Genomic DNA, 13,093 nt, shown 5'->3' with positions numbered 1-13,093 from the left:
AATCTAGAAACTATCATTGAATGTTGAAAACGTTTTTGGGAGATGCTCATTGGGGATCATTCAATATTCTTTCTTTTGTTGTTCAGTGAAATCATCCCATGTAAAGAATCAACTCATTTAATTAAAGTTAAATTCATAACTAAATAGTTATTTAAGATTTATATTGGAAGGATGTAATCATTTGAAAATATGTCTACTTATAAAGGTAAAAGGTTTATGTTTTGTCTCCATATGATATGGTCAATATATCCAATGCAAAAAACATCTATAGTGGGGAGAACAAGTATTGATACACTGCCGATTTTGCAGGCTTTCCTACTTACAAAGCATGTAGAGGTCTGTAATTGTTATCATAGGTAAACTTCAACTGTGAGACGGAATCTAAAACAAAAATCCAGAAAATCACATTGTATGATTTAAGTCATTAATTTGCATTTTATTGCATGACATAAGTATTTGATCACCTATCAACCAGTAAGAATTCCGGCTCTCACAGACTCTCACAGGGTTTTTCTTTAAGGAGCCCTCCTGTTCTCCACTCACTACCTGTATTAACTGCACCTGTTTGAACTCGTTACCTGTATAAAAGACACCTGTCCACACACTCAATCAAACGCCAACCTCTCCACAATGGCCAAGACCAGAGAGCTGTGTAAGGACATCAGGGATAAAAATTGTAGACCTGCACAAGGCTGGGATGGGCTACAGGACAATAGGCAAGCAGCTTGGTGAGAAGGCAACAACTGTTGGCGCAATTATTAGAAAATGGAAGAAGTTCAAGATGACGGTCAATCACCCTCGTTCTGGGGCTCCATGCAAGATCTCACCCCGTGGGGCATCAATGATCATGAGGAAGGTGAGGGATCAGCCCAGAACTACACGGCAGGACCTGGTCAATTACCCGAAGAGAGCTGGGACCACAATCTCAAAGAAAACATTAGTAACACACTACGCCGTCATGGATTAAAATCCTGCAGCACACGCAAGGTCCCCCTGCTCAAGCCAGCGCATGTCCAGGTCCGTCTGAAGTTTGCCAATGACCATCTGGATGATCCAGAGGAGGAATGGGAGAAGGTCATGTGGTCTGATGAGACAAAAATAAAGCTTTTTGGTCTAAACTCCACTCGTCATGTTTGGAGGAAAAAGAAGGACGAGTACCACCCCAAGAACACCATCCCAACCGTGAATCATGGAGGTGGAAACATCATTCTTTGGGGATGCTTTTCTGCAAAGGGGACAGGACGACTGCACCGTATTGAGGGGAGGATGAATGGGGCCCATGTATCGCGAGATCTTGGCCAACAACCTCCTTCCCTCAGTAAGAGCACTGAAGATGGGTCGTGGCTGGGTCTTCCAGCATGACAACGACCCGAAACACACAGCCAAGGCAACTAAAGAGTGGCTCCGTAAGAAGCATCTCAAGGTCCTGGAGTGGCCTAGCCAGTCTCCAGACCTGAACCCAATAGAAAATCTTTGGAGGGAGCCGAAAGTCCGTATTGCCCAGCGACAGCCCCGAAACCTGAAGGATCTGGAGAAGGTCTGTATGGAGGAGTGGGCCAAAATCCTTGCTGCAGTGTGTGCAAACCTGGTCAGATAAGTGTAAACAAGCCCACTATGCTCTCTATGTAATTTGTCATAATTAGATTTAGAATAATTCATAGGAATAGCGTTGGGTGTTGCGCAATAGTCTATCCTACACAATTGCACACAGTAGTGTCAAATCCGAGGCACAAAAACATGAACTCATTACCTTGATGCGTTCTCTGATAATTCTTATGAGAACCTGCTGTAAATCAAGCAGAGAACCGATGATCAACATCAATTCACTAGAGATATTAGATCCAACGTGAATCCAGGCACAACTGTCTTCACCGGCGTAACGAATGAGACACCAAAACATTTGGGACATTCCTCGCAAACACCCTTTTTTCCAGCACCTGGGCTGTTGTTGCATCACATGCGCTATCACAACAGCTGTTCGTCACTTGACTGTCATTCAGAAAACTCCTTCCTGGATCAGATGGTGTGAAAATATCACGCGTAATTAAACAGCACGACCCCAAATGTGCATCTAACAAGTAATATGCATAAATATTGAAGAAGCAATCTGGTTAGAAGAATTTGATTTTGCAATAGCATTGATTTTGGGGGGTTTGTGTGCCCATGAAAACTGTGTTCACCACATAACATAAACAGACACTAAATGTTACACTGCATTTCTGAAATTTCCAGAGAATTTTTTTTAACTGTCCAACAGCTAGAGCCAGGATTGTCACAGGGTTCAAGTTCAATGTCTAATTTAACTGATTAATATATGACATAAACAACTTACACTGCCATAAATGCCAGGACAGAAAGGTTTAAAGTTATCACATGATTTGACAAATATGTAAAATCCCAAACCATGAGAAATAATTAAATAAGAGTTCAAATCTAAATTTTATTGGTCACATACACATATTTAGCAGGTGTTCTTGCAGGTGTCGCGAAATGCTTGTGTTCATAGCTCCAACAGTGCAGTAGTATCTAAGAATTCACAACAACACAAAAGTAAAAGAATGGAATTAAGAAATATATAATTATTAGGACGAGCAATGTCGGAGTGGCATTGATGAAATACAGTAGAATACAGTATATACATAAGAGATGAGTAAAGCAGTTTCAGTCTCTTGGTCCCAGCTTTGATGCACCTGTACTGTCCTCGATTCTGGATGACAGCGGGGTGAACAGGCCGTGGTCCGGGTGGCTGAGGTCGTTGAGGATCTTCTTGTCCTTCTCATGACATTGGGTGCTGTAGGCAGTGTGCCCCCGCTGATGCGTTGGGCATGCCGTACCATCCTCTGGAGACCCCTGCGGTTGCGGGTGGTGCAGTTGCCGTACTAGGCGGTGATACAGCGCGACAGGATGCTCTTAATTATGAATCTGTAAAGGTTTGTGAGGGTCTTTGGGGTCAAGTCAAATTTCTTCAGCCTCCTAAAAAAAAGGTTGAATAGGCACTGTTGTGCCTTCTTCACAAAACTGTCTCTGTGGGTGGACCATTTCAGATTGTCAGTGATGTGAACGCCAAGGAAATTGAAGCTTTCCACCTTCACCGTGGTCCCGTCGATGTGGATAGGGGCGTGCTCCCTCTGCGTTTTCCTGAAATCCCCGATCAGCTCCTTTGTTTTGTTGATGTTGAGGGAGAGGTTATTTTCTTGGTACCACTCAGCCAGGGCCCTCGCCTCCTCCCTGTAGGCGGTATCTTCATTGTTGGTAATCAGGCCTACTACTGTACTGTCGTCTGCAAACTTGATGATTGAGTTGGAGGCGTACATGGTCATGCAGTCATGGGTGAACAGGGAGTACAGGAGGGGGCTGAGCACACACATTTCTGGGGCCCCTGTGTTGAGGATCAGCAAAGTGGAAGTGTTGTTTCCTACCGTCACCATCTGAGGGAGGCCCATCAGGAAGTCCAGGACCCAGTTGCACAGGGCGGGGTTCAGATCCAGGGCCCAAAACTTAATGATGAGCTTGGAGGGTACTATGGTGTTGAATGCTGAGCTATAGTCAATGAACAACATTCTGCCGTAGGTATTTATCTTGTCCAGATGGGATAGGGCTGTGTGCAGTGCAATGGCGATTGCATTGTCTGTGAATCTAATGGGGCGGTAAGTAAATTGAAGTGGGTCTAGTATGTCAGTTAAGGTAGAGGTTTATATGATCCTGAACTAGCCTTACAAAGCACTTTGTGATGACAGAAGTGAGTGCTATGGAGCAGTAGTCATTTAGCTCAGCTACCTTTGCTTTCTTGGGTAGAGCAGACTGGGATAGGGAGAGATTGAATGTCTGTCAACACTCCAGCCAACTGGTCTGCGCATGCTCTGAGGACGCGGCTAAGATGCCGTCTAGGCCAAAACCATTGCAAGGGTTAACATGCTTAAAACATCGTACTCACATTCGGCCACAGAGAATGAGAGCAGGCCGTGTCGGTGGCACTGCGTTATCCTCAAAGCAGGCTAAGAAGGTGTTTAGCTTGTCTGGGTGCAACACGGTGTCCGCGGCGTGGCTGGTTTCCCCTTTGTAATCCGTGACTGTTTGTAGATCCTTCCACATACGTCTCGTGTCAGAGCCATTTGAATTGCGACTCCTTTGCCTCAATACTGACATGTTGCCTGTTTGCCTTACGGAGGGAATAACTACACTGTTTGTATTTGACCCTATTCCCAGTGGTTAAATGCAGTGGGTTGCACTTTCAGCTTTGCGCGAATTCTGCCGTCTATCCATGGTTTCTAGTTTGGGTAGCTTTTTTTTATAGTCACCATGGGAAAGACATCCCTTATAAGCGTCAATGTTATTCTCAAAGGCTACCCGGAACATATCCCAGTTCGCGTGATCAAAACAATCGTGAAGCATGGATTGGTCAGACCAGTGTTGACTAGACCTTAGCACGGGTACTTCCTTTTGAGTTTCTGCCTATAGGAAGGGAGAAGCAAAATGGAGTTGTTATCTTATTTGCAAAAGGGAGGGTGGGGGAGGGCCTTGTAGACATCTCGAAAAAACAAGTAGCAGTGATCTAGTGTTTTTCCTGAGCAGGTACTACGGTCAATGTGATGATAGAACTTCAGTAGCCTTTTCCTCAAATTTGCTTTCTTAAAATCCCCAGCTACAATAAATGCGGCCTCAGGATATGTGATTTCCAGTTTGCATAACGTCCAGTGTAGTTCTTTGAGGCCCTCGTGGTATCGGCTTGAGGGGGAATATACACGGCTGTGACTACGATCAGCATTTGATTGTGTAGTATTCTAGGTCGGGTGAACAAAAGGACTTGAGTTTCTGTATGTTTGCACAATCACACCATGAGTAGTTAATCATGAAGCATACACCCCCGCATTTCTTCTTCACGGAAAGTTATTTATTCCTGTCTGCACGATGAACTGAGAACCCAGCTGGCTGTATGTGCAACCGATGTGAAATGGCTAGCTAGTTAGCGGTGGTGCACGCTAATAGTGTTTCAATCGGTGATATCACTCGCTCTGAGACCTGAAGTAGTTGTACCCCTTGCTCTGCAAGGGCCGCGGCTTTTGTGGAGTGATGGGTAACGATGCTTCGTGGGTGACTGTTATCTGTGTGTGCAGAGGGTCCCTGGTTTGAGCCCGGCGAGGGGACAGACTAAAGTTAAACTGTTGCATTGATGTCGTTGACCCGGATCACTGGTTGCTGCAGAAAAGGACGAGGTCAAAAGGGGGGTGAGTGTAACCAATGTGAAATGGCTAGCTAGGGTCCCTGGTTCGAGCCCGGGTCGGGGCGAGGGAACGGACTAAAGTTATACTGTTACATATGGACGGGGATTCCTTGAAAACATTCCGTGAAACAGAGTATGTCTCTCTAGAAGGAGATCCTCGCCTTGAGCTCATCTACTTTATTGTCTAGAGAAGGAACATTGGCAAGTAAAAAATGGCAGATTATCATCAATGATTTATCAACAGCTGTAACAAGTTGTCCAGTGTAGGAAATACTGGTACCCTAGTTTACAGAAAGACAATCAGTCTGTTCAGTCTAGCAAACAAGAATATCTGTCAGGTGAGGGTAAGTGTTGGAGGAACATAATGAACCAAAAGACTATGGTTGAGTTCCTGCCTGACATATTGCTATATCTTATGATGTGGTTAGCTAATATGGTACCTATCTGGCATTCATCTGCACTGTAGTCAGACAGGAACTCAACCTCTGGCTTGAGTCAACACAGCAGTTCCTAACTGTTCATCCATCCACCCACTCAGCTTGCAGCCTCTCCTCTCAGAGCATGAGCAGGGAATCTGTTAACTCACTGCATAAAATGTATAATGAAGAACTCCCATTTCACAACAGAAGTACATAAATACAGGGGAGTTGTTTCTCAACCATAATGAGCATAACATTCTCCACAGCAGGCAATGCAGAGAAATAAACAGGATTGGAGATAACATCGATTTCCTTGCATCCACTCACGCACTGACTCACCTGCACAAGCATTGAGAAACAACCAGTCAGTCCTCCTCATCCTGTTCTTCATCTGTTTAAGCCTCTTAAAGTCCACCTGCCGCTCCTCTATGCTCCCAATTCCGGCTCCCAATGCCAGCTCGTTCCTCTGAAAGTCCATTTTAGCCTCCACCTCCCGCTTGGAGGTGGGCGGGGACCTTCTCTGGCTACCGCAGCACCCCACTACTCCACTTCCGCCCCTTCCCACCCCCCCTCTCCTGTTGTCACTGTCCTGCTCGTTGAGTATGGAGGGTGGTAGGTTCTCGGGGTTCAAGGCCAGTTCGATGGGTTTTGCCAAGCTCTTGTGCCTGGAGTGGTCACACACCACACATTTGCACGCTTTAGGCCAGTTTGCATAAGTGCAGGCGGCACAGGTCCAGTGCTGGGCGTGGGTGTTGAGGCGGTTGCGGTCGTTATACTCCTCGCAAGGGTCCGTAGGGGTGGATGGGTGTGTGGGTTGGCATCCTGAGCCTGAGGTCTGGGGTGACTCGGTGGAAATGCGTGGCTGCTGCGCCAGTCCCTGGTGGCGCTGCTCCTGCTGATGTCCCTGATGCCGCTGGCACAGACACTGAGTGCAGCGAATGGCACAGGGCCAGTTTAAGTAGGTGCACATGTGGCAGGACCATTTGCTGGAGGGGGGCTCGGGGGAGTCTGTGATGCGGACACGGGGGCGGGCACTGGAGTCCGGGCAGATTAGAAGACTGGAGCCTCCCTGGGGTGGGTTGTTGCTGTGACTCAGACGTTCCCACTGGTGGCTGGAGTCCAGGCCAGGGGTGCTCCGAAAGGGCTCCTCGGTGATGATGGCACCCCCGCTGGGCCTCTGGGCGCGGCACATGGTGCACTTGATGGCAGAAGGCCAGTTCTCAAACGTGCAGTACTCACAGGCCCACTTGGCACCCAGCTCAGTCATCGTCACTCCACCGCTGGGTGATGGCTGCTGCTGGGAGGGACTCTGGTTGGCAGCTCCACTCAAGGAGATCACACAGGCAAGCAGGATGCTAGGGTAACAACAGAAACACAGGATAGGGTGAGGGGCCATACTGGTCTTTAAAATCAGACTGACTGCACTGTGACACATGCAGAAACACACAGAATAAAGATCACATATAGATCTAATATACACATTTAGACTTTAAAATGGATGTCATGTTTGAAAGGAAAACAAAAACATCAGTTAGGCTAGTTAAGCCTAATCTATTATAGTGTAACAGATCTGATATTAGAGACCTCGCAACTCTGACACAAAAACTAAGAAAGCTACTTGTATTTCATCAACCATGCTCAAACAGCTACAACGATGTGCGCTCACAAATTCTCAGGCTTTGATTTAACGCACCGAGAGGCTCAGTGCAGATTAACCCACATAGCAAGAAGCCAAGAGCAGCAGCCTGCGACACAATCTTCTGCCTCCATGCCTCTTAAAACTGATACTGTAAACACATCCGGAAATACAGAGCAAATGTGCCCTACAGAGCAGTGTTACCTGACAGATGAAACCAAACAACACTCAAACTCATGCCAATAATGAACCTTAAAAAGGTAGACTCAGCGAAATGATGTTGCCACAAGCAACACCGCAGATGTTGCAATGAGCGAGATTCAAGCCTTCGCCATCACTGGGACACAGTTTCTGCTCATTTGTGTAGGTTTGCTTCACGCTGGTATGGCATGGCAGGTACAGGACCAAAATAGCTGGGAAGTTTCAAGGCTCCAAAGTCTTTAATTCCGATAGAGCTCTCTTCTTAATTATTCATACTTTTTTGTTGGCACTTTTTACCCCTTATCCTCCCCAATTTCGTGATATCCAACTGGTAGTCTTGTTCCATCGCTGCAACTCCCATACAGACTCGGGAGAGGTGAAGGTCGAGAGCCATGTATCCTCCGAAACATGACCATGCCAAGCCACACTGCTTCTTGACACACTGCTCACTTAACCTGGTTGCCAGCCGTACCAATGTGTCTGAGGAAACACCGTACAACTGGCAACCGCATGCGCCCGGCCCGCCACAGGAGTCGCTAGAGCGGAATGGGACAAGAACATACCGGCCAGCCAAACCCTCCTCTAACCCGGACGATGCTGGGCCAATTGTGCCCCACCTCATGGGTCTCCGGGTAGCGGTCGGCTGCGTCACAGCCCGGGATCGAACGCGGATCTGTATTGACGCCTCTAGTACTGCGATGCAGTGCCTTAGACCGCTGTGCCACTCGAGAGGCCAGTTCTTCGTACTTTGTGTGGTATGATTTTTTAAACTTTGCGTACACTGAAATCACTGTGGAGAGCCCTCTGCGCTTCAACACTGTTCGTTTTTGCAGATATTGACCCACTATGCTGTCAAAACCAGGTTGATGAGTAACTTACATTTGAAAGTTGAAACCACCACAAGCATAGATACACACGGCTAGGCATGGCTTAATGCGACCACACCCCCAAGTGGGGTACAGCCATAGGGTACCCTGTTACTCCTACGATAAATTGCCTGCTTTACTCATAACCTGACAATGGCTGTTTTTTTGTGTCTTTTTTTTAATCATTATGGATATGTTTGGTTGGTAATTAACATACTTCTATCTACATCATACCTAAAAACTTTCATTCTAAATGTAAAAATGTTAGCATGAACAGAGATTGTCGCATGTAATGTATGTCACAATTATGGTGCCAAGCAACGTCTCCAGACTAACTAGCTAGCCCTGCTCGAAAAGCTGACACTTTTACATTTCCATAAATGTTTTCAGCAGCATCATGTGTCGTTATTAATATACTTGGTTGTCATGACAATAATTAGTACGAGAAAAAGACCACAAAATGAAGTTGAATCAACTGTCCAAGGACCAGGTTAGATGAACCTCAGTTTCAGGATATTACAGCACATTCGGAAAGTCTTCAGACCCCTTGACTTTTCCCACATTTTGTTACATTACTGCTTTATTCTAAAATGGATTAAATAAAAATCCTCAATCTACACACAATACCCCATTAAGACAAATCAAAAACAGTTTGGAAAATGTAGCAAATGTATTAGAAATACACAGAAATACCTTATTTACATAAGTATTCAGACCTTTTGCTATGAGCCTCAAATTGAGCTCAAGTGCACCCTGTTTCCATTGATCATCCCTGAGATGTTTCTACAACTTGATTGGAGTCCACCTGTGCTAAATTCAATTGATTGGATATGATTTGGAAAGGAACACACCTGTCTATATAAGGTCCCACAGTTGACAGTGCGTGTAAGAGCAAAAACCAAGCCATGATGTCGAAGGAATTGTCCGTAGAGCTCAGAGACAGGATTGTGTCAATCCACAAATGTCTGCAGCATTGAAGGTCCCCAAGAACACACATCTCTGCAGCACTCCACCAATTAGGCCTTTATGGTAAAGTAGCCAGACGGAAGCCACTCTTCAGTAAAAGGCACATGACAGCCCACTTGAAGTTTGCCAAAAGGCACCTAAAGGACTCTGAGACCATGATAAACAAGATTCACTGGTCTGATGAAACCAAGATTGAACTCTTTGGCCTGAATGCCAAAGACCTGGCACCATCCCTACGGTGAAGCATGGTGATGGCAGCATCATGCTGTGGGGATGTTTTTCAGCGGCATGGACTAGGAGACTAGTGAGGATCGAGGGAAAGATGAATATTGCAAAGTACAGAGAGCTCTTTGATGAAAACCTGCTCAGAGTGTGCAGGACCTCAGACTGTGGCGCCGGTTCACCTTCCAACAGGACAACAACCCTAATCCCACAGCTAAGACAACTCAGGAGTGGCTTCGGGACATGTCTCTGAATGTCCTTGAGTGGCCCAGCAGAGCCTGGACTTGAACCCAATCAAACATCTCTGGATGTATTGCATACAGCTTGCTAGTTCGCTTGTAGTTAGGACCAGTGAGCTGTATAGTCCAAATAACAGCTATAATATTCTTCCGCATTTGGATATTCATGCAAAACTGGATATTCCGCCGTGTAATGTTAGGTGTAGGTATCAACATTGGCCAATTTGGGCCATTTGGTAGGGTTGTCTCCCCAGCTGGTCTCTGGCAAGTTGAAAGGCCATTTAAGCAATCCAACAAGAATACACTTCTCTAAATACCTAGACCGTTCAAGGGCAGGTAGTAGTTACGCAACATATCTGACTAGTGAATTAGATAGAGATGAATTTCTTGCTAGCCAGCCTGCTAGCTATCCGGCTAAAAAAAAGCTAGGGGTAAACAAACAGTGAAGTAAGTATAATGTGACAGTTTTATTATCTTTTCTGTCAGTGTTAGCAGGTTAGGTAAATGAGTGGCTGAATAAGTATCATGAAAATTATTGTCATGACAGCCAAGTATATTAATAACAATACGTGATGCTGCTGAACTCTTATGGAAATGTAAAAGTGTCAGTAGTTTGCTTAGGAGGCCACCAAAGCTCGACAAATTACATCAGAGCAACATGAGTACCCTATGCCTGTACCTACTCCGGGATGTGGTCACGTGAAGCCACGCCTTGCTGTCTATCTATATAGCCTGGATTGGTAGCTACCTGATTGGTTTGAAAGAAAAAAAACGCATCTGTGCATTGTGTCTACTTATTTCAATTGAGCAATATAACAAGTCAACTACTGTAATTACCTAGTTTTGCTACTGCATATTGAGCTGGGCATGTCGAATAAAAATTCATGATATTTATAGTTAGCTATTTACAAAGTAACAATGGTAAAAACACAACTATAAGACTAACTATTGTAACTAGTTAATTTATCGTCTGTCTAATAATTTAGATTTGCGAGACGACTAAAGTTAATATGCAGGGCGAAATTCACATTCGTTTAAGACTATTTTTTAAACAGACAATGTTGTGCCCATTAGTCTCTTAATTTATGAAACGGTTTTTGACAAATCAAATTCTAACCAACGTTAACACATATGAAAATAATCTAGTGTAGCTAGCCAACTACAGTAAAGTACTCAGCTAACGTTATCTATTCAGTGCAGCTATGATGATCGCAGTAAAGGTAACGTTATGGCTTTCGTCCTAAACATCACACACAAGGGGTGACAACTGTATCTAGCTAACATTTAACAGTGGCGTCTGCTGGTTTCAACCAAATATGTAACTGTGTTTTACCTTTTCCTGTGTTTACACTCCTTCAACGCGCAACCACAACAAACCGCTCTTGAGCTTCAGTCCAACATTAACGTTATATCGCTCGCGCTTTCCCAACGAAACCCAATCTGGATGTCCCGAAGTCAAGCTTTCATTTGGTCAAAAGACACATATTTAAGTTTCCGTTTGTACGTAGCTCCGAGACCTGTGCAATAGAACAACACCCCCGATGCAGTCTCTCCAGGGCTTTAAATAATTTTAATCCCAAATTTCAACCACCGTTCTGTCTGTCTTTAATGGCGGCGTGGGGGGACACTGGAAAAAAAATACACTCCAGAGAGAAGCAAAAGGACTTGGCACCTGGATTCACCGGGTAAACTGATTGGATCGTTTTTTTGCAATCCTCCTGTTTGCTATGCAATACGTCGTTCGTTGCCAATAGTTAACAAGCTTTATCAAATATGTATAACTCTTTGTTAAACCTGTGGCTTTATTTTAGCCGTCTCTGAAGTCAAAATAATATGAAACCGTAATTAATTTCTGCAGTTTTGGCTCAAATTATGTACCACGGAATATTACATTACACCCCATTCACGGAGCCACCGTCATGTAATTTGTTTACGTCTGTATCTCAGCTGTATATCTTTAAGGGACATTAGGATGACGTCACATGTTGGATTAAAATATATATATACTGCAGCAGTCTGCAGTAAAGGGCAGGTTATTAAAAAAGTAATCGATGGAAGTTCTAGACCACCATCAATCATCATGACTATTTTACCAACGACAGACTGCGACCCTGCTTTAAACCTATTTCAAGCATTGACATAAACAATGGCAAATTAGCAGAACAATAAATACATCTTTCAAATTCTGCATGGTTCATGCGACTGTCAATGATTTATTTACATGAACGCCCCACCCACTTCCCAAATTACGTCCCAGAAGAAGACAACTCTGCTTTTATACGTTTGTTACCTTTATTTAACTAGGCAAGTCCTTTAAGAACATTATTTTCAATGACGGCCCGGATTTTTATCTTGTCACCTCGGGGATTCGAACAGTGGGCCTTGTTCAGGGGAAGAACGACAGATTTTGACCTTGTCAACTCGGGGATTCGATCTGGCAACCTTTCGGTTACTAGTCCACTCGACTACCTGCAGCTCTCGAACGCCGGCGAACGGTTCTCTGGAACTGTCCAGAGCAATAGGAACGCATGGAATATTTAAATGATCTGGAATTCTGGGATTTTTTTCATTTATAGCAATGCCATATGTATAACATTTTATATTTTCTCATATGACATGCAATCTCTTGACTTTTTCCTCTCAAATGAATAATAATAATTATCTTGGAGATTTATACAATAAAAATGTTCAATAACTCCAGAGAATGACAACTGTTTTCTCTAATTCAAAAGTCCCACTAATGAATGTGCACATTAACGAATTTGTATGTGAGAGATGTGAATTGTTAAAAGTGTAATATGGCTTTTTTTGTTTTGTTATCTCAATATTAAATCATTTCTGGGCAACAATGTAGTACCTTACTGTGATTGTTTTCAATTCAAATGTTAAAAAAGAAACAAAAATAGCTTCTTCGGAAATAGAAATTTCTCAGGCAAGAATTTTGCTAGGACTGTCTGGGAGTGGGGAGGGGAAAACTGAAAATTAACTGTCATTGGTGGAAAGATGTGGATCTCTCTCTTATTGGTCTATTAACTCATTTACTGCATGGTGATGTCACAATGGAAGGCCAAAAAGTCCACCCTGCCAAAACAGGCCGAACAAAACAGGCCAAAATATCAGCTTGTCTTTTCAAACAACTCTTACACTTTATTAAGAGTATTAGCATACTTTTCACAATTTCATCGTATTATCCTAACCTAATAGTGTGAAAATATATATAAAACACAGGTAAACCTAGTTTTGACTGTACTGGGCCTTTAACAGTTGGTCTTTCTGAACAACCTTTTACTCAGGCCTAAAAGAAAGTGGGTAGAAAGCGAACA

At 44.1% G+C, this 13,093-nt stretch overlaps 1 protein-coding gene across 1 annotated transcript in view; it reads right to left on the bottom strand.

The window, feature by feature from the left end:
• The window catches only part of LOC118400058 (ubiquitin thioesterase Zranb1-like), a 35,733-nt gene extending 24,360 nt beyond the window's left edge, over positions 1–11,373 (bottom strand). The window contains exons 1-2 of the mRNA XM_052476165.1: positions 11,104–11,373; positions 5,980–6,995 (exon numbers count right to left, since the gene is read on the bottom strand). Of these exons, the coding sequence (XP_052332125.1) occupies positions 5,980–6,907 (928 nt within the window). The 5' untranslated portion in view covers positions 6,908–6,995; positions 11,104–11,373. The remainder of the gene's footprint in view (positions 1–5,979; positions 6,996–11,103) is intronic.
• Between the last annotated feature and the right edge of the window lie 1,720 nt (positions 11,374–13,093).

The sequence above is a fragment of the Oncorhynchus keta genome, chromosome 2 (assembly GCF_023373465.1).
Source record: "Oncorhynchus keta strain PuntledgeMale-10-30-2019 chromosome 2, Oket_V2, whole genome shotgun sequence".
Taxonomy (NCBI): Eukaryota; Metazoa; Chordata; class Actinopteri; order Salmoniformes; family Salmonidae; genus Oncorhynchus; species Oncorhynchus keta.
Note: the sequence above shows the minus strand (reverse complement) of the source record. Positions and strands in the feature narration are given on the sequence as shown.